The sequence below is a fragment of the Drosophila novamexicana genome, unplaced genomic scaffold (assembly GCF_003285875.2).
Source record: "Drosophila novamexicana strain 15010-1031.04,08,12 unplaced genomic scaffold, DnovRS2.1 tig00001059-arrow-arrow-pilon, whole genome shotgun sequence".
Classification (NCBI taxonomy): domain Eukaryota; kingdom Metazoa; phylum Arthropoda; class Insecta; order Diptera; family Drosophilidae; genus Drosophila; species Drosophila novamexicana.
Genome location: NW_020824837.1, coordinates 283,972 through 304,492, shown reverse-complemented (window position 1 = coordinate 304,492; position 20,521 = coordinate 283,972). Strand labels below are relative to the sequence as shown.

The 20,521-nt window shown below is 37.7% G+C and overlaps 1 protein-coding gene across 2 annotated transcripts; it reads left to right on the top strand.

Moving 5' to 3' along the window:
- Window positions 1-25: 25 nt before the first annotated feature.
- Window positions 26-19,947, top strand: LOC115766010 (protein pinocchio). Of its 2 annotated transcripts, XM_030709781.1 has the most exons (5): window positions 26-120; window positions 896-1,190; window positions 17,530-17,626; window positions 19,093-19,342; window positions 19,418-19,947. In XM_030709781.1, the coding sequence occupies exons 2-5, from the start codon at window positions 896-898 to the stop codon at window positions 19,652-19,654; spliced, it is 879 nt and encodes a 292-aa protein (XP_030565641.1). In that variant the 5' UTR covers window positions 26-120; the 3' UTR covers window positions 19,655-19,947. The 2 variants fall into 2 exon arrangements, with proteins under 2 accessions (XP_030565641.1, XP_030565642.1); XM_030709782.1 differs by lacking the exons at window positions 26-120; window positions 896-1,190 and adding an exon at window positions 15,404-16,152.
- Window positions 19,948-20,521: the final 574 nt, after the last annotated feature.

Sequence of the window (20,521 nt, the reverse complement as noted above, 5' to 3'; positions counted from 1 at the left end):
ATTAATGCAGCTGCTGCTCATTGTATGTCAAGTAAATCAAATAAAACGCACCAAACAGTTTGCCATTAAGGAAATTAATTTCTAAGCACTAGGCAATTGGTGCAACGTGCGTCAAGTAAGGTAAGTGGTTGGGGTAAGTGCACCCGAGCACACGACACACACACACACACACACACACGCACACGGGCAAATACAGTTTGCAAAAACAAAAACAAAAGCATTATTTTTATTTTGTGGCTTTGCAACTAATGGCACATATATGCGCATATTTATACATACGGCTGCACACATTGATGCAGCCTTCACCCAAATAATGCATCTATTGATTTTGCATATGCATTTTGTTGCATTGCCAAGCGGCATTACTTGCAAGATTCACGTATGCGTGTGCATGTGCGTGTGCATGTGTGTGTGTGTTTTTTGACCTCACGAGTCAACAGCCAGCAACAGCTGTCCTGTCGCTCCAGTTTGGCTTCGTGCCCCCACACCCCCTCTTCCGTCTTGTCGCAAGCTCAAGAGTGCTTTTAACAGCTTCACGTTTTCTTTGTGTGTTTGTCATTGCATTTGTGCCGCAGTCGCAGCCACGTGTGTCGCTTGGCATTTGCATAGCAGCACGTAGACTCTGCCATTTTTCGATACCCTAAGCTCATTATAAATGACTGAAAAGAAGGGTATATCTCAGCTGTGCAGATGTGTGTAACGGACTCGAACTAAAGAAAGACTAAAAGTTTAAGACTCCAAACTAGGATTAAGTTTAATTAGTCTCAAATCAATAATTATCGATAACTGCTGTCACAGCAGCTTGGTAAAGGGTATCTTCTAGTCAAACACTCGTAAATGTCACATTCTTACTTGTTGCTTACATACATTTGAATTGCGTCTTCTTTGCCCACAGATGAAACAACGCTCTGCAACAAGTGGCAGCAACAATAACTCGTTTGCCAACAACAGCAACATTAACATCAACAATAACAGCAACTTTGGACAGCAGCAGTTGCATGCAACGGCGGCAACAGGCCAGCAACAACAGCTGTTAAAGTCGGCGCAGATTATAAGCGAGTGGGATGATGGCATTATCTTTGATGTGGATGATCCAGACTTTTGCCCCGGCCCGCCACCTGTCGTTATTGACAAGCTGACAACAGCCACGAATAGCTGTGCTGCAGCGTTACGGAATTTGAATTTTATAGGTGAGTAGCCTATATTTACGATTATCAGCAACTGATTAACATAATGCAGTTAGTAACAGCACATTACAACGAGCCGAAAGTAACATAGCACAGCCTTCTCTCAACAAAACATCACATTGTTAGTAACAGCAGGCCACAAACGGTTTGACAGACTAGTAAAAAAAGTAAATTGATTTGGTTAATAAGATAATTTGTGGGAATATGTTCACGTGTATTTAATAGTTCTACTTTCAGTTGAATGCAATTTGTGCGGGAACTTTTGTTGTTGTTTCTAACATTGCGCTGACAATGTTATCAATGCCATCTGCTCAAGACTCATTAGAACGGGCAATTTAGACACTAAAATTTATATTGTCTGACCTTAGAGGCGGCATTGATAAGAATTTGCCAGAAGATACCCTAGTTCTTAATTTAAAACAAAACAAAACAATGCAAAGAAAAAGAGATGGTCTGAATCAGAATTTCTAATTGAAATTTCTCACTTAAAATTTGGGTGAACGGACGCGTCAAGGTTCAAACCAAAACCTTGGCTGATGGATGTTCACGAATATTTGGGCGAGACATTGATTCGTTTTGTAACCATTCACAAATATTGATTGTTAAATTTCATATTTAAAAGCAATACATATGCTGCTGTTAGTAACAGAGATCTAGCGTGATGTTAGCTAACATAAGTTTGAGCATTAACAGCGCCTGTTGATTATAATGCGCAATAGCTGTTAAATTGAATATTTATAACAGTTGCTTAACAGAATGTACATAAATCAGTTCTTCAAATGAATTTCGAGAGACGTTGCCAACAAATGTTGCCTGGCACGGAAAAACAAATCCAGTTCAGTTTTTGTACGAATACTTCCATGGGGATTCCCTTATAAATCTCTATATATAGCGATAGAGGAGCTGTAATTGATGTTTTTAAAGTCGACTAATATTGGCACACGTTGCTGTCCACGATTAGACTTATTTATAGACGCTCGAGTCTAGACAAACAGTGCCCGAGAATACCTTATTACTATAAATATTTACGATCGATCTGCTGATAGACCTAAAACTGGAAAATTTATTTTGCACTGTTTACCATTTCGAAGAGCGTGTGCTGACTGGCAGCTAGTTATATATATATGTATATATATATATGCATATGTCTGGCTTATCAGCTGCGTTTTTTCCAGCTTGCTTATTAACAGGTGCGTGGGCGTGGTCGCTATTTAAGTAAGTCTCCATACGCTTGGTGCACATATAATATATATAGTGTATATAGTATATATATATATAAATGCTGGTACTTGTACTTTATCCATATCGCGTCCCTGTACTCTTTGTGCGACCCACTTGCAATTCTTTTTTGTTGCTTTATATACTTATGATTGAGCGGAAACTGGCGCACACTTTTATTAACATCAATTGCCAGCGATAGTCAGCTTTATCGCTCAAGTGGCTCCCTCCTCTAATATACGTATGTATCTAATGCCAAATACGCGGACTATCAATTTATATTTTAGACCAGTTCTTGCTGCTTCAAAGTTCACACTCAAGCATTGTCATCGGTCATGCATGCAACAATAATCGATAGCCAAGTAATCGATGTCCTTTTATATTTAGCAACATGTTCCATTATTTATAGAGACAATTAATTATGTGCAACAAGAAGGAATAGCTCTTTAAATGCTCACATGGACATCAATCAAATTAGGTTTGATATCATGATTAAACCAAATGTCAATCAATGATGTATTTGAAGCGGAAATATATAAAGATAGATATAGTTAACTGTGTTGTAGATATAGTTAACTGTGTTGTCCCTTGTGTTCGGGTAAATACTTGATGGATTGATCAACTTAGGCAGAGCTTCAATCGAGTATTCCCCAGATTCGTGGACCTATCGTCTCGACTTAACCTAAAGATAAACCCACTTAATATTCTCTTAGTTCTTTTAATCGATTGTTTGAGCTTTTTGAAACTTGTTTCAAAGTCTTAACATAAAATAAAATTATACATAATTGTTCTAAAGAACAAAAGGTATTGTATCTCTCTCAATATATGATATATAATATGACTGGTCGGTATTCATCATACCCAATATATAAAAAGCTTGTGTGTGGGGTGTACGGGGTTTCAAACCAAGCAGAATTAGTTTTTATATATATATATAGAGCATAGTAATGCGATTAATGGGAAAACTAATATTCAAAGTTCTTAATAGCTTTTGTAGTAAAAGTGCCAAAGTCGGGGCTAAATCGGCACAGCTCATCGACCTGATTAAAGAAATATAAATGTACATTTGTTTAGTTGACAGGAAATATGTACATATATGTATATAGTTTTTCGGAAGTGACTCCTTCCATGCGTTACGCATTCGTAATTCTGTTTAAAAACAACAAAATATAAAAAAAAATAACACCCATTGACCATCAATCAATTAATGTACGTGCCCTGTTATGGGCCTTCGAGCATAGCCCAAAAAATATTTTGCCGCTTTGTGCTAATTATTGTCTTGCTCTCTTTTGTGGATTTTATCTGCAATCTGATTAGCCATATAAACAAAGCGTGCGGCTCGCTTATTCACACGTTTCTGTTGTCGCTGGAAATTTATGAAATTCACGCGTTTATCATGTGACTCTCGGAACTCTACCTTCTACCATTTGCCTAGGGTACTACGAATTGTGCAAACATTAATCACGTTGCGTTCGGGGATTATGCATGTTAAACTGAACAACTTAACTTATTACTTTACATTTTATGTTTGCGTGTGGCGCTACAAAGTCCACCATTTTCTTTCTTGTTCTTTATTTAAGTGGCCCTCGACACGTGTGGATCGTTTAGTTAATTTACAAAGCCGCCAATCAGGCTAACATCCACCACGAAGCTCTTGCGTGTGCCGAGCTATAAGAACTGTAACCCTGTAGAGGAAGGGGGCCGTGGTGCGGCGTGTTTATAATTGAGCAATGTATTTTTATGTAGTTGTTGGTAAAGCAAAAATTGAATTGATTAGCACATTAATTTTTATTTTCCAACATGAGTTAAATTACAAGCATACAGTATTCATCAGCAGGCGTGTCTTTTATATACTTATATGCGAATATGTACAGAGTTCTTGTTCTATGTTAATGTATCTAATTCGTAGAGGGTATTCTAGTTTTTTTAGAATCTATATGTATGTATATATTCTAGATCAGCATCAGCCGAGTTGATAGAGCCGTGCCCACCCGTTCGTCTCTCTGTATCTTTGCGAACTAGTCTCTCGACTTAAGCCTATCGCATTGAAAATTTGTATAAGTCCTTCTTTGCGTTGCGTCCTGTACATATGTCGTAAACTGCCTGATCGAACAACTATATCATATATCTGCCAAAGGAACTATCAACCGAGCAGGTGTTTCTTATATGAAAAACCCTTTATCTTACCCAAACTCGACATTTGTATGCTTTATGCTCCCTCAAAATCGGACCACAATATCATATGATTGCTCCAGGAATGATCGGCCGAAAAATAGAGTCTGTCCTGAAGGACATTTCACCAAACTCCGAATTTACGAGCTTCACAATTCTCACATAATTTCAAACAGAAAATGTTTAAAGGGTATTAAATCTTCGGCGTGCCAAAGATATGCTTAATTTCTCTTCATATTTGAATTCAGAGAATCTATAAATCAACTCTTGGATCATCATTTTTTGTTTCGGTTGAATTTTTGTGTAGATCAAGCTTTTACTCAAAGTTGAATAAGAGCTACAATTTGAAAGATTTGTTCAAAATTTTGGCTACACACTTATTTCAGCATATTATTCAGACACAAAAGTTATTGAAAAATCGAAAAATGTACAAACACGATTTGGGTCTAGGGCAACGCAAAGTCGGGCACTCATAAGTTTTATACTCTGCTTATTTTTGGCTTTTACTATTTGCTGATGCAAATGCGAATAGTGAATTATCAGAAACCATATCGCAAGATCTTCGGCAGTTCTAAAAATAATTAAACAATCATAAAAAGAAAAGCTTAAAAAAATGCTATATAACGCTAACCTGAGTCAAAAAATAAATAATGCCTGGCATGTTATGCTGAAACGTATTCGAAAATCTGCTCTATAAATATTTATATTTACATTAAGATTTATATTGAATTTAATTTGTATCACTTAAGCCACAGCTAGAGGTTATTTTGTACAGAGCTTAAAAACCAGAAGTTTTTTTTTGTATTTTGTTTGCTTTGGCATCACATTTCCGAATGAATGGGAAAGCAACATGAGTAGCTATATCTTTATTATATGGCATATGTCTTGTAAATATTATATATCACATACTACGATTGTTTTTTAAGGTCTGGCTTTGTTTAATATATAATATTATAGATATGGGCTTCTGTCACCAGTTCCTTATAACACATGAATATGGCGCTATCATACATTTCTCGGTATTCAATAGACAAGTCTGGCAATTCGTATGAAAGGTGTACTATTAGTTAATACGGCATAGGATTTCTTGTAAATTTCTAGTTGAATAATGCAGTGATTCTTTTTTTTTATACCCTGTATCCATAGACAATGGGTTAAATGATTTCGTGCAGTTGTATGTAACAGGCAGAAGGAAATACATATATATATTATCCTAAGCCACACGCGGGACGAATTTATGATTTTTTCCTAATATCATGAAATATCGATTTTGCGATTTAGCCATATCCTGGTGAGCTAGACACAGCAATTTTTTCTGAATGTTTTCGTATAGTAAACACAAATTAGAAATCTATCCCATTTGAAAACTTTCTAACTGAACTGAAAGAAACGTTCCTTATGCTTTGGTATATACACGCCTGTGTCTGCCATAGTTCAGCAAAGTTTCATAAAAATCGGACTTCAAATACCGATCTCAATCAAAATTGAAAGAAAGAGAAAGAGGGTAGAAAACACAGTCATCGAGTGTGCAGCGTGTGTATGTGTGTAGTTTTGTGCATGTATTAGCTGAAGATAACTAGAATGTTTTGTAATGACAGCATTTCGATAGCTACAGGGCATGTGCTAGTCGTGCACACACTCGTTTGGCTCAGCTTGAACTGTTGTATTTTACTTTTATTTGTTGGCTGGTATTTCTCAATGTAATTACCTTATCTTTATAATTAGACAAACGTTATCGTTCATATGATGATCATGATTTGCATCTTATCTTCGCACTCCGAATAATGAATCACAGCCAGACCCAGACAGAGCACTTGCTTGCACAATACCCGCCCTTACAGTCTATCTCTATCTCTCTCTCTCTGTCTCTGTCTCTTATATCATCATCGATTGAGATTCAGCAGACATTGACCTGCCCCTCGTACTGTTTCTCAATTCATTGCCGTGTCTGATTATCGTATATTAAATATTACAAATTATTATAAAATTACTCAGAATGCATTTGGAACTAAAGTTTTTGCTCCCAACGGCCCAGTCCGGGGCCGTCATGCATTTTTGCTTACATAAACGTCGCGCTTTTATGCAATTGCTTATAAAAACGACAAACGTAATGACAAATTTTACAAATAAAATCGTTTTCAATTTCGCACTGCATTTTCCCTGCCCTCCCCCCTCCACCCCTAGGGCCCTTATTGCCCAGCTCTGCGCCTCTCCCCCCCTTGCACTCGGTTGTCCATCTCTTCCCCTTCGAACTGTGTCTGGTTGATTTTGCATGCGAGAAATTGTTCCGCTGCTTTTATGTTCCCATGCTCATTATAGACAAAAACCAAATGGTGCGCCACGCGCAGACTATGTATACCCTGTAATTGCAGCTTGTGGGGCATATGCATTCTTTGAGGATTATATTTGAAAATTTAAATAAATTTTGTGTGGATAAAAAACGTTTATAAATGTAATAAATTATATTTTTAATTTAATCACATTTATATGCCAACTTTATGGATTTGTAAATGAAATAAAATATTAAAATACAAATTTTAAAAATACATAAAACTACACTATATAATCTATTATCATATCTTTTGACATTATGAATCCCAAATATTTCCAATACTTTACAAAATTTGTATTTTTTTTATATATTTTCACCAATTGCTTCAAAATTTCCATTACTTTATTTAATTTGTATTATGGCTTTTTTATTTTGACCCAAAAAGTTCCTATGGCAAATATTTTAAAAGTGAAAATGTATTGCCAAATACAAATAACATCCGAATTCATATTTGCATTTGAAATTATCGAATATCTATGACAAAATAATGGATGTAATTTGTAGTTGATACACACATAAGTTTTGAATATGATGTATCATATAAATCACTTATGAATTATTTACTTAACAAGTTCTGCTTTAACACTTGAATGTTACAAAGTTGAACAGTTGGCGTTAACTCATCAAGTTTTTCCATGACACCTTAAATATTTGTTGTATTCCAATTGGATTAACAGTTACATCTAACTAGTTCAAGCCTGTTCTAGAATTGGTTGCGAATTACAAGCGCAAACAATGTGCAAATTAATTTTGTAAATCATTCAGAATACGACGTCATAACGTAATCAAATCTATTAATTATTAACGCTTGATTCATGTAGAGTATATTTATAGGGTATATCCTATATTATGAGATATATATGTTTTATTTTTCTTAATTTTTTTGGAACAATAACATGTGATTTCAAAATGTCGTCGTTCCAAGTTTGTTTCAAAATAAAAAGCCAACAAAAGAAACGATTTTTAAAAACAATCTTTAAAAATGGCTAGAAAGGGTATCATGATTTTGCTTAAAAGTATGTAACACAGGCAGAAGGAAGCATCTTTATAATATATGCTGTTGATCAGGACGACGAACATGTTCGTATGTATGAAAATGTCGATCTGGAAAACTTATCTATATACATAATTCTATTAATATCTCATTTCTTTTTCATAATGTCTATAGAGAAGGCTTGCTTTTCTGACCATAACTCGAAGCATTAAGATTTAGATCAACTAAAGGTGTGCAGTGTGTTATAAAAAGTTTTAAAATATTTTCTCTTTATTTTAAATAAAACCTGATAACAGCCACAACTTTGAAGATGTATCTATAATTTGTTGGTACACAAATATTAAAGCATCTTATTTCGATATATTCAATATTTTACTCAAATCTGAAGTCGATTTTTGTATATACTAAAATGTATTATACATTATACTGGGCTACTTGCCTGGGTAATCTCTAGTCGAGCATTATTGCCTAGAGTTATTATGCCTTTTTTTTGCTTATTTTTGGTTTATTTTAAATGTTGGCTCTATATCATCAACATCAGCAGCGCATGCGACACGAGGGGGCGCACAGCCATGCGCCGTGCCCATTGCCTCAGCCTCAGCTCGGCTCGACTTTGCCTGACGCGATGTTGTTGTTTTTGTTGTTGTTGTTGTTGTTTTTAGCAGCTGATAAGCTGTCATGTCCACGCGTCGCCTCAAATTGCGCTGCGGTCAGGTCTGAAATACAATAAAAAAGCAAACTATAAAATAAATTTCAAAAAAAAAAAATGTGAAAATGCAATTCGATGATTGAGTTTGACCTTTTTGTCGCCTGTGTGTCATTAAATGTGGCATGAGGCGCCAGTGTGTGTGTGTGTGTGTATGCGGCCTCCAATCGATATGTTTGGGTGACAGCCGCCGTTTATAACCTCAAAGGCGAGTCAAGTAACCAGCAAATGGTTACCTGAGCCGAGCCGCTGAAGTTGAAGCTAACTCTGACTCTGACTTTGATGATGGTGGCTTGTGGTGCTGCCTTCTAATGCCACCGCGACGAGTGTCAATGGAACGTGCGCAAATGTGGTTCATTTGAGACCATTTGGCATTCAGTTGAGCTCAGGGCTGGTGTACTTTTGAGGGGCAGGTCGCTCGACAACGCATTCTTTACGACTACCGCGTGTACAGTGAAAGCTCTCATAACGAACTGTTACACTCACATTTTAATACTCAAGCCTAAACTGAAGCCAACTCCTTGCCTTGAAGTGAAAGATTTTATAAAGCTTTCTAGTACAGGCAAACATTTTCTTCTAGCTAAAAACTACTCGTCAATTAGACTTTCAAAACTAAAGATAACTTAAAAGTATTGTACTCTTTTTTTAATTGATTTCGTTTTTAACACATTTAAATTTGACTTGAAAGCGTGGGCGTTCGCTTTAGTCAGCTTTCACTGTATATACTATTCTATGCTTATGTGTATTGATTTCCATTTAAATTGCGCTTCATTCATTCATTGCAGCGCTTCATTGTTTTATCAATTTACAATTTTAACACACACTTAAAGCAGGCACACTCACACACAACCACTAGACACACACAGACACACACACAGTATACTGAACGGGCATCAGTTATGTCGTGCGACAAACGACTACGACATTATTTAGTAGCAGTCGGTTTAAACTGGAAACTTAACTCATCTCAGCTTGTTGTAGATCTCTCTAGTGTGTATCTGTGTGTGTGTGTCTGTGCTTGTGTATGTGTGTGTGTGCACTGTTCAAACGATTCGTGCGACGCAAATCTAACACAAATGCCAGAGAGACGCTCATCATCGTGTTGATGACGACGTCAGCCAGTTAAAAAGTAGTAAAAAAAAAACGTCAACTAAATAGTCGGTCAGACCACTTGAGTAGCCAGATATTTACTATATATATATACATACATAAATATGCCCAGCTAGGCTGGGGCTCCACTTAGTTAAAGCAATCCGGACTTAAGTCAACTTGTCACGTGTAATTAGCAGAAATTTCGAGCAAAGCAAATAATTAAGTGTGAATCCAGACGAAACTGTTAATTGCACTGTTTACCCTATATCTCGACTCCAAGAAATCGAACTGCATCATTAGTTTATTAATTAATCACGAGATTCTGGCGTGTTATGTGCCAGATATTGGCAGGGAATTTAGAAAATAGTAGATGTTTCTTATTTTTTTGGAATTTTGGTTAAGTTGGCTCGAACTTTTACGCAAGACGTAATATTTGAGGATTTCTCTTTAAATGTCTAAAATGTGATCTAAATGTGAACACGCCTTTAAGTAAAAGATTTTATAATAACAAATATATATATATATTTGTCTACAGAGTGCACGAGAATATCTGAAAGATAGGATTACATAAACAGCAAAAAAAAAGTGCTGAAATTTTCTATAATATAGTACGTGAGATATCGCTTCCATCAATATATGTTTAAAGCTGAAAATATAATCTACATATAACATCGTCTCGGCTAATTATATCGGTAACAACATCTATATGTATATATGTATATACTCTATACGTTCTTTGTTGCACATTCTGTGACCAAATCTCAAACTCTATTTAAATTACTTTTGGTTCTATAAATGTGCCGGGGACTGTACCCAAAATGTGTGGAGGCCTGTTCTAATTACGTCTAGGGTTTTTTTTTTTATTTTTTCCGATTTGGTTTGCGCATTTCGCGATGCAAATGCGGTTCAGATAATACGAAATACATACGTACTTGGACTTTATAGCGTTCAATGTACGCGGCGTGCGGGGCAATTCCCTATGTAATACTATACTCAAAGTACAAATATTAAAAGTTCTATATTCAGTTCAATAAATAGTACGTTAAATATATATACATATATGTATCTAGGCATAGTGTGACGCCAGCAATGCCCCGAGAGTATTTTCATAACAATTCCCAAGAATATGCACAAATAAATGTGAATATATATATGTATGTGCGGGAGGTAACAATGTATGTAACATATATATAATTTATGCGTATATAGAGAAACTTATCTGCCGGCTGCATAATGGATCCATTGTATCATAAATGATGCAGCTAAATTGAGCTAAACATTAGTTGAATAGCTTTCACATGTGACTACTTGGAGCATTAATTTGATTGAATCGCAGCAGAAAAGTTTTCTAGAATTATTGCAAGACACGCCCCTCCGTGCTCTACAATTACAGAAAATCATCAATAACTAAAAACAGTTTCAAAAACATTTGTTAATTCCTAATCGAATGCTTTTATAGCACGTTCTTTATATAGCTAAGATAAAAGTATAATTGATGTAGGCCGTGTACAAAGTGTACAACTTTCCTTAAACAACTCAACTTACTCGCCAAATTTCCATTGTTTAACGCTAAATGCCAGCTGACATGCCCCCACATTATCGCCCAATCAATAAAAGATTGATTACATACGCCATATTAACGATAAGGCCTTGGCCTATGTAATTTATCAATATCTAATAACATTGCAATTTGTATGGCAAATGGTTTGGAAATGTGGTCGCAAATGTGCAAATAACAATGCTTATTGACTTAACAGCTGTTTTTATTTGTACTCTAACTGCATTCCGGCATTACACAGTCATGTCAAGCTCGAAACATATTTTACATTCTGATAAAACTCTTAAGCAATATAAAATATCAGTACATTAGGGCTTAACAGCTTTTGGATTTGCTTCAATTATATTAACAGCTGCTAAATGGACGTAGATCGTCGATAATGCCCTATTACAATAACATTTTTGGCATAACAGCAATTAGTTTTGCTAACATCATGTTAATAAAAGACTGTTAAAATATAGTATCACAATGGCTGTCTATGTTTTTTTAACAGCTCTTCTGTAGCATGCTAAGAATAACAGAATGTTATTAAAGACTATGTTAACGCTCCGAATATGCTTCGAATGCTGAAATAAAACATGTTTTTCTTATATATAAAAAAACTAGTTCCTCTAGTTTTTAGTAAAATATTAGCTCACGGGTTCTTTCCGCAATTCAAACAATTTTTCATTATATGCAGATCATTCTATCCATGAAACAATGCAAATTTCTTGAGCTCAACTATTTGCGAAGCAAATACAGACACATATGCAAATACGCAAAGTATGGCGATGCGTGAAGAGATGTTGGGTTTAAGTTCAGGGTGTCGGAACTTTTTATTTCTAATATGCCCAGTCGGTCATATGTAAAATTCGCACACTTCTAATTGCCATTGTCAACAGCTGTGCATTTTCTTTCCCATCCATCTATCTATCAACTCGTGAGTTAATAGCTATTTTATTTTTCACTTCCCTCTCATCTTGCGGCGGCTCAATGGAAGACCGCTATCTACTATACTATATATATTGAGTCGTAGTATATTCATACTAACTACGTTTAGATATTGTTTCCCTGCATAAATTAAGTCAACAATTGTTGGAACGTTTGTGCGCACAAATCTATCAGCGAGGGAAGCCCGCAAAATATTTTATATATACAAATATTATTTCGAAAAAAAAAAACTCGTTCCGATTTGCGCTGAACTCATTTGCATTTGATTGGCGCCATTAATTTGGAATTTCTCAGTCTGATATTTGCTGTTGCTAGATTTCTGTGTAAGTCGTGAATCACCCGTGACTGATCCACTGATCAAAACAATGCATCTGCGGCCTCTTCACTTCATTTTTTGTGGGTGTACTGTTATATTGTCGCTGCTTTTCCTGATTTTTGCGCATTGACGTCAACGGCTTTTGTGTTCTTAGCTGGGGCGGCACATTTGGTGCACAACATCTGATCGCTGCCTTTTGCCAGGCAAACATATCATCCATCCAATAAATACATATGTATTTATTTACAATTGACAGCCACTTGCAGGAGCAGCTTTGTTTGCATAGCTGCGTTTGTGAAACAAATGAAAACGAGTTGTTTCAACTGTTGCAGACTTCAAGAGGAAGCGCATGTCTTTAAGCAGCACTTGTATCTGTATCTGTTACCTTTTTGGCGAATGCGCATATTCACAATTCAACGAGGTTTGCTTTAAGAGTACGGGTTTTATTGGAAATTCGCCAACGAGCGTGAAATATAGGTGAAACGCTTTTATACGACATTTTGGTATTTTTTGGTATTGTATATAAAGCTCGGATACAACATTTTATGCCTAGAGCTGTAATTGATAGAATTTGGGTTTTCTTAGAAAGACCGTGAAATAAAGGTGTAACGCTTTTGTCACACATTTTGGTATTTTGTATTCATAAGCTCGCATGTAAAATGAATGGCTTTAATTGAAGTACACGCCCATGATAGGAAAATGTGTGAAAAGCTTCGGAAATTTATAAATACAGTTATCTTAATTCAATGATAATATTATTAGATATGGGTCAGATCTGATCAACATGGGACTGTTATATCATATAGCTCTATGGAAAAACCATATGTTTTTGCTTAGCTACTCTTCCTCTTAACATTACCAAGGTTTATAAATAGTAACCTTTGCCAAAGAATATAATTTTTTAAAGAATATTTTTCGCCTGAACCGGCAAATGGTTCGAATCAAAGGCAAGTAAAAGGAACATAGGGCTACGCGCTGGCATCCCAGGCTAGTATATAGGGTATATATATAGTATTATATATGGAATCACTCCGTATATATCCCATACCAAAATAATACTAACATATTCTATATCCTTATATATTATATTTAGCAATACAAACAAATGAAGTAAATGAAAACTAAGCATATCTATTTTGGAAATTGTTTTACATATGTAGCTGCCAGGGTTGCAACCTTTGCATGCAGTTACCTCTCAAGCTACCTGTGCATGCAGCTATGTACATAGTATATAAGCATATATTTATATTTCAAGCAGGTAACTCAAATATGTATCACAAATACACAACAAATACGAACACAGCTCAACACTTAATAACTTTTTAAAAGGTTTGCAAAATATTGTTTAAATATTATTTGGTTCGACTTGCTATATATATATATAGATGTATATATATATCTATATGTTTGTTCGTGCATTGTTTTGCCTGTGGCTTATTGGTACACATTAATATCGCTCACGTCTGTCGTCTGACGCAATCTTTTTGAACGCTGCGGAGAGGTGTTTCAAGTAATTGCCGCGCGACCTTCTCAGATGACAATGGTCTTCCCCTTCGACTGAAAATATATGTATGTAAATCTGGCCCCAACAACAATGCGAAACTGCGTCGCATCCAAAGTTGAATGCCAGTCAAAAAGTGTGCCGTTCTCATATGCCAGAACTAGAGGATCATGATGACAACGATGATGTTCTATGCCTTTCTAAATAAACATCAATTGTTTATAATATCAAATGCAAGTGTGTCTCTGTCTGTGTGTGTGTGTGTGTGCGGTTCTGTTGACGTCGCTGCTGCTGAGTTGCATTATTTTTGGCGAGGGTCACTTTTGAGTTGATCTCTGGCTGCTCCGGTTTTTCGTAGACCCCAGCGAAATTTGAGCTGCGACTGACGCGACGCGCGACTCGTGTAGACTGCGAAAATGCAACAAATAAAAAATAAATTAAAAAAAAAAAAAAGAAACCAAAACACACAAATCGCCATTAACATGCGAATATATTGTAGTTGGTTTTTAGCACTTGCGCTGGCAATTTCCATTCGCCCAACGGGGGGCGTGGTCTGCCCTGCTTGATATAGCTTAGACTTTGATATGGGCTGCCTTTACAGGTGTTTCAGATTTCATGCTAGATTCAGAACCACGCGTCGATAAGATTATGTGTGTGTGTGTGTTTTTTTTTTTTTTCAATGTACATATTATATTTAAGATAAGCATCGTGCATGGGATAATCAGTTCCAGTTAAGTCATAAAGCGCAGGTCGCGCTTATTTATGTTACCTGCTGTTGGCCGAATTGACGAACTTGTGGCCCTCCACCCCCTGCTGCTGTACTCTACCTGTCGCTGGCCATATATTATTTGTTATTCAAATGAAACGCTGTCATTGCTGACGCTTGTTGCTGCGCCGTGTTTTTTTTTTTGTTTTGCCTGTATTTTCATGTCCAAATCATCTACGTCAACAACCCCTCGAGTTTACATTTAGTCAATGTACTAGACTTGTTCCACGCGGCGTATACGTATTGTAGAGTATCAGTGTGTGCGAGTACGCGCGTGTGTGTGCGTTTGGGGTTTCAATATTTTTGTGTTGTTTTTTTTTTTTTGTTGCCTTGCGGTTTGACCGTTAAATGAACGCGCGCGCGCGCGCTCTTAATAATTATCGCGCTCTCTCATTCGCTGTCATTCGCTCTCACTGGCTGCCCACGGTTTATGCTCTGGCGGAGAGGCAAAAGAAACAACAGTTGTTTTGTTTTCGTGCTCTTATCATCGGCCCCTGTTGCCAACTACATAAATACACACTTATAGCGTCAATTTGGCCAGCATCTGCTGACTTGGTTTTCTGTTTTATTTATTTTATTTTTCTTTGGCATTAACTTTGATTTACCCTATGCCACGCCGTTCTGCGTTTCGCAGTTTTTATGCCTGTTGTGTCTGTGTTTTGCTAGTGTGTTAGTGTATTGGTGCGCATTTTCAAATTTCAGGCTGACAAGTTCGTTAGCTTTGCTTTGTCATGCCCACACACACACACACATGCACACACATACAGCTGTGAGCACTCGCTCGCTCGCTCGTTTGCTCTCTCGCACTCAGCAACAGCGGCTGCAATATCACTGCGCTCACTCACAGCTTGCTGCTACTGTTGCTCGCTCACTCTCTCGCTCGCACACGTCCGCTGAATTTGCTATAAAAGCGAGTGGCAATCGGCGACTTCATTTGAGTAATTTTTGTGTTGTCGTGCACGCCACTTGGTCTTTAGGCTTCTGTTAAGCTACAGCAAGTTGAAATAAAAACAATAACAAATTCCAACTAGAAAGCCCAACTATAAAAGTGTGCTGCAGCTTCTGTCACAATATTTATTAACATTTACCAAAACATATTTTGTGCGAATTTCGTGTGTTTAACTGTTGCGAAGCGCGCGTGTGAAAAGTTAAACAAAAACAAAAAACAAAAAGCAAACTTTTGATTGCAATTATTTAAAAGCAATTGTACAAGCAATTTCATTATTGTTGTCGCTTACGCAAGGCCAACTATATAACAATACAACTGGAAAAAGTCACAGCCAATTCCAAATTTGGATTATTAATAGCGCATAATAAATATTTTGCGCCGTTAGCAATCAGATATTCTGTAAAAGCAGCTAACAGCAACCACAACAAATTGTAAGTATTTCCGTGCCCAAAATAAACTCAATAGCACACACACACACATACAGAGACAACAAAACTTGCATTCTACGCTACATGTATGTGTGTGTGTGTGTGTGCCCTTCTATAAATAAATCACATCAAATTTAATTAAATGCAACTAGTTGTGAGTTGCAGGCTGCCGCATTGCATGCCAAGTCTATATATAGAAACAATCATATACATATGAATGTATGCATACATATACATACATATCTGTCTCTACAGTGTGCGAGTGCGAGCGTGTGCAAAAAAAAAATGTTAGAGTTTACAGTTGCAGTTGCGTTGCCCGCCATTTGCTACAAAAACTTCATTGCCGATGCACAGCACACACTTAATAAATGCACTCAATTAACATAACATTAACATAACATTTACATTTGCATGCGGCCAACTTGTTGCAGTCTGTTGTTTTTACACTTGAGCTTTAAATTTAGATCGTACCGTTAATTTGATAACATTTTTAAATGCGCGACTCTGTCTCACATGATCCACTAAATATAGCAACAATAAAAACAATAAAAAAAAAACGAAAATTATATGATGCTCGGCAGGCAACGGACGCAGAGTGTCAAAAATAAATATTTTGCAATGCTGCCAAAATCAGAAAGATTTGCACACAACACCGTCACAACCCCCTCACCCAAAATAAACCGTGAAACCCCTGTCCAACGGCAGACACGACGCTCGTGCCGCCATTAAGCTAAAAATACACCAATGCATTGCATATACACATATACATATATATCTATTTGCGATATACATACATATGCACAGCTTCCATGACAATTTAGCTGGAAATGTAAAACTGAAATTTAATTGCCTTCGCAATACCTAAATTAATGTTTACACAGGGTATAACAATAATTTGCTATGACACATCCCCCCAATACACAAGCTGTGTTGAGTTGTGTGTGGCCTTTCCGTTGGCGCTTTCAACCGGATTTTTGTGCGTTTTCTTAATTATATATTGCAGAATGTCGTTTATTGACCAGCACTTAAAGTATATTGACCATTAAGCTGGAAAATTTTGTTGAAAGCAAGTGTCTTGGTACAGTTGTGCTTGGCTTTGGCTTTTTTTTGTGTGACATTTAAGTGTTTTATAATACCCACACACGCACACACACACGCACACATAATCATAATGAACTTCACAACACTCGCAGCAGCTGCACAGCTAGCTTGTTTACCTTCGTGCGTTTGTTTACCTGTATTTTGATTTTGATTTTGATTTTTTTTACTTACTCGTTTTGCCCCTGACATATGGTATATGTATTTGCGGGGAAACCCCCTCGCTTTGTGTTTTAATTTTTGGTATTAATGCTTTTCCTTATTTCTGGTTTTTCATTACAGTGCCAACAGCAACAACAACAACAACAGCAACAGCAGCAACTATGTCGAGTGCCAGCGTACATGCTCCCCAAATTGCCGACATTTGCAGTCCACTGGCGTAAGTAAAAGTTGAGATACATGTGCATTAGATGTCCAATAAATACACAGTTACAGCCGCACAGATAGATTAGCTAATAGATACATTGCGAAACACACACAGATACAGATGCAGATACAGATACAGATACAGATGCAGACACAGATACAGATACATATACATATACAGATACAGCTACAGCTACAGCTACAGATACAGATACAGATACAGATACAGATACAGATACAGATACAGATACAGATACATATACATATACATAATACATATACAGATACAGATACATATGCATGTATCAGCATATCTATCTATGGCCAGATTGCTCATACGCCTTGTGATTCACGGCTGTATTTAGCTGGAAGCGCCATTTCCGTTTTTATTGAGTGACAATCAGCGAACGCCCCTTTTCCCCCATTAGCCCCTATCCCCTTAATGATACATTCGCTGGATGTGCGAAATTTTTGTTAGTGGGCTTCGTAAACAAAGTCAGGGCCAGTTATGGCGAATTGACAGTTAACGCGAACCGTGTCGCTGACAGTGACTGTAACAGTGACTGTCACAGTGACTGTCAAATGCTTAATGCCTGCGCTTATGCATGGGCCTCCATTCATAGTTTTGCAATCTAATCGCGAGCTGGGTGCAGAGTACAACTAACAAATCAACTTGGCCCCGACTTTGGCTGCCATTAACAAAATGCCGCATACTGCATTATGTTTTTGTTGTTGTTCTAGTCTGATACCAGGCTAAGGGGCATTATCATAAGCTCTCAGCCGTCACTCTCTCTCGCGCCCTCTCTCTCCCTCTCACTCTTTATCTGCCGCTCTCTTGCGCCAACAATAAAGGCTGGCGACGCCGCGTCGTTCACATGATCGGGCGAAAGCTGTCGCTGACTCGCTGGCTGACTCGTCGTCTGTCGTTGGTACAGTCCCGAAACGCCGCCGTCGTCTCGCCGCCGTCACGCTGCTCATTATCATAATCACGCCAGCGACAGAGCACGCCATTCCCCAATGTCCGCCCACCGTGCAAGGTCATGGCCTGCCTTTCGCTGAGCCAGGTGCGCCTCGGGGTGAATGTCAGGCCCAAAGGGCATACAGACTTGTATGGGATTATATCAGAATAGGTTGAGGCAAAGAGCCTATAGTTGAGCTCTTTTATATAGTAAATGTTTAATGTATTTGATTTATTTAATATTCAATTAATTAAAATATGCACAATTTGTCTTTCCTTTGAGGAACAAACGTATCTAATATCTATAGAGTTGAGCTCTTTTATCTTATCTGCTGGAAAAGTAAAAGATTACCTTGTCCCAAATTGTAGTCAGCAGCAGCTGCGAGCTGCTTTAAGCTGTTAGCATTTGTGTTACCCATCAATCTAGTTAAATGAATATTAAACTAAGTTAATTCAAGTCTTAAGTCTGAACGAATGCATTGTGCTAATGTGCCCCTTCTCTCCCCTCTCTCTGCTTGCAGTCACCACAGCTTGGGTCTGTCTGCCTCGTTGCCGGATTTGGTTGGCAGCCCGTTGGAGATCAACATGGACAATGTGCTGACCATTGAGGAGCTGCGCCAACATCTGGGCTCCTGCTTTACGTGCGGTGTCTCCTGGACCGATGATCATGTCTCGCTCGATTGCAGCGAATGCGGCGGCTACAGCCTGGAGCGTCCCTGTCCCCTGTGCGACGGCCAGTGCGGTGTCCAATGGAAACGTGACTTTGCCATGGTGAGTGTTGCCTGCCGCATGCCTAGAGCACAGAGTGCAACAATAGCTAATCCTTTCTTCTTCTCACCCTTGCAGTCGCATGCATGCAGCAAAGCGCGCTGGGTCGGCGTCTGCCTCAGTTTCCCGGAGGCGATGGCCGCTGCTGTGCAGCAGCAGCTGCCCGTTGCCAGCAATACGGCCACAACGGCCACATCCTGTGCCGCTGCCGCTGCCGCAGCGCATCAGCTGCGTCTGGCGCAGGAACTGTGCTCGCGCCTGGAGCAGCTGTCGACGGCATCGTCGACGGCGCCAAATAAAATGACGCGTCTCTGAAGCGTTCGCGCCGGGCCGGCGTACTCTAGTACAGTGTTCCTTTTCAAAACGTGTTGGCGCCAACTAGACACAAGCACATGCATTATCAGCCACCTGCCACATGCCACATGCCACATGCCACACATACATAACCCATACATGAGCCAACAAAACAAACATTTATTATTTTATTGCTGCATTGGAGAGAGTCGCAGAGGAGGAATGAGCGCGTGGACGCCACTGGAGAATCTCTTTCTCTCTCTCTCTCACACACACTTCATATTTAAATTTAGTGCTTTATTTACTAAGCTTTTTTATTAGTTCTTAGTGTTTTTTTTTTTTGTTTTTATTATTCTTCTTCTACTGAAAACAGTTTTTTGTTGTTGTGCACGCGTTCGAGCTTTTGCGAATTAATGTAGCTTGTGTTGAATTAGCGTTAAGCAGTTAATTAATTATTTGTTTATACTGTAATTACGGCCACACACTCATACATATTGAACAAGAAGAAGAGACTACATTTAGCTTGAACTTAAGTCCAGTTTAAGCGCCGCGCTGCGCAGTGATAACGGTGATATTAGCCAGAGAGAGAGAAAACAAAAGCTAAACGCAAAATGTTCATTAACAAATAGTGAATTTAATAATTGTAGCTAAAAACAAAAAGAAAGTCCAACGATCTAAATACCTAATTGTTAACATTTTAGTTGTTGTTGTTGCTTTTGCTTAGTGTCAAAACAAAAAAAAAAACACACACACATTTGCCAAATCAAAATGAAAATGTTAAAAAATTTGATAAACAACTCGTTGGAGAATTATTGCAACAAAAAAACAATTATTCAAAACAAAAACAAAGAATCTTCCATAGAACGCCTAATGCTCAACGCAGAAAAG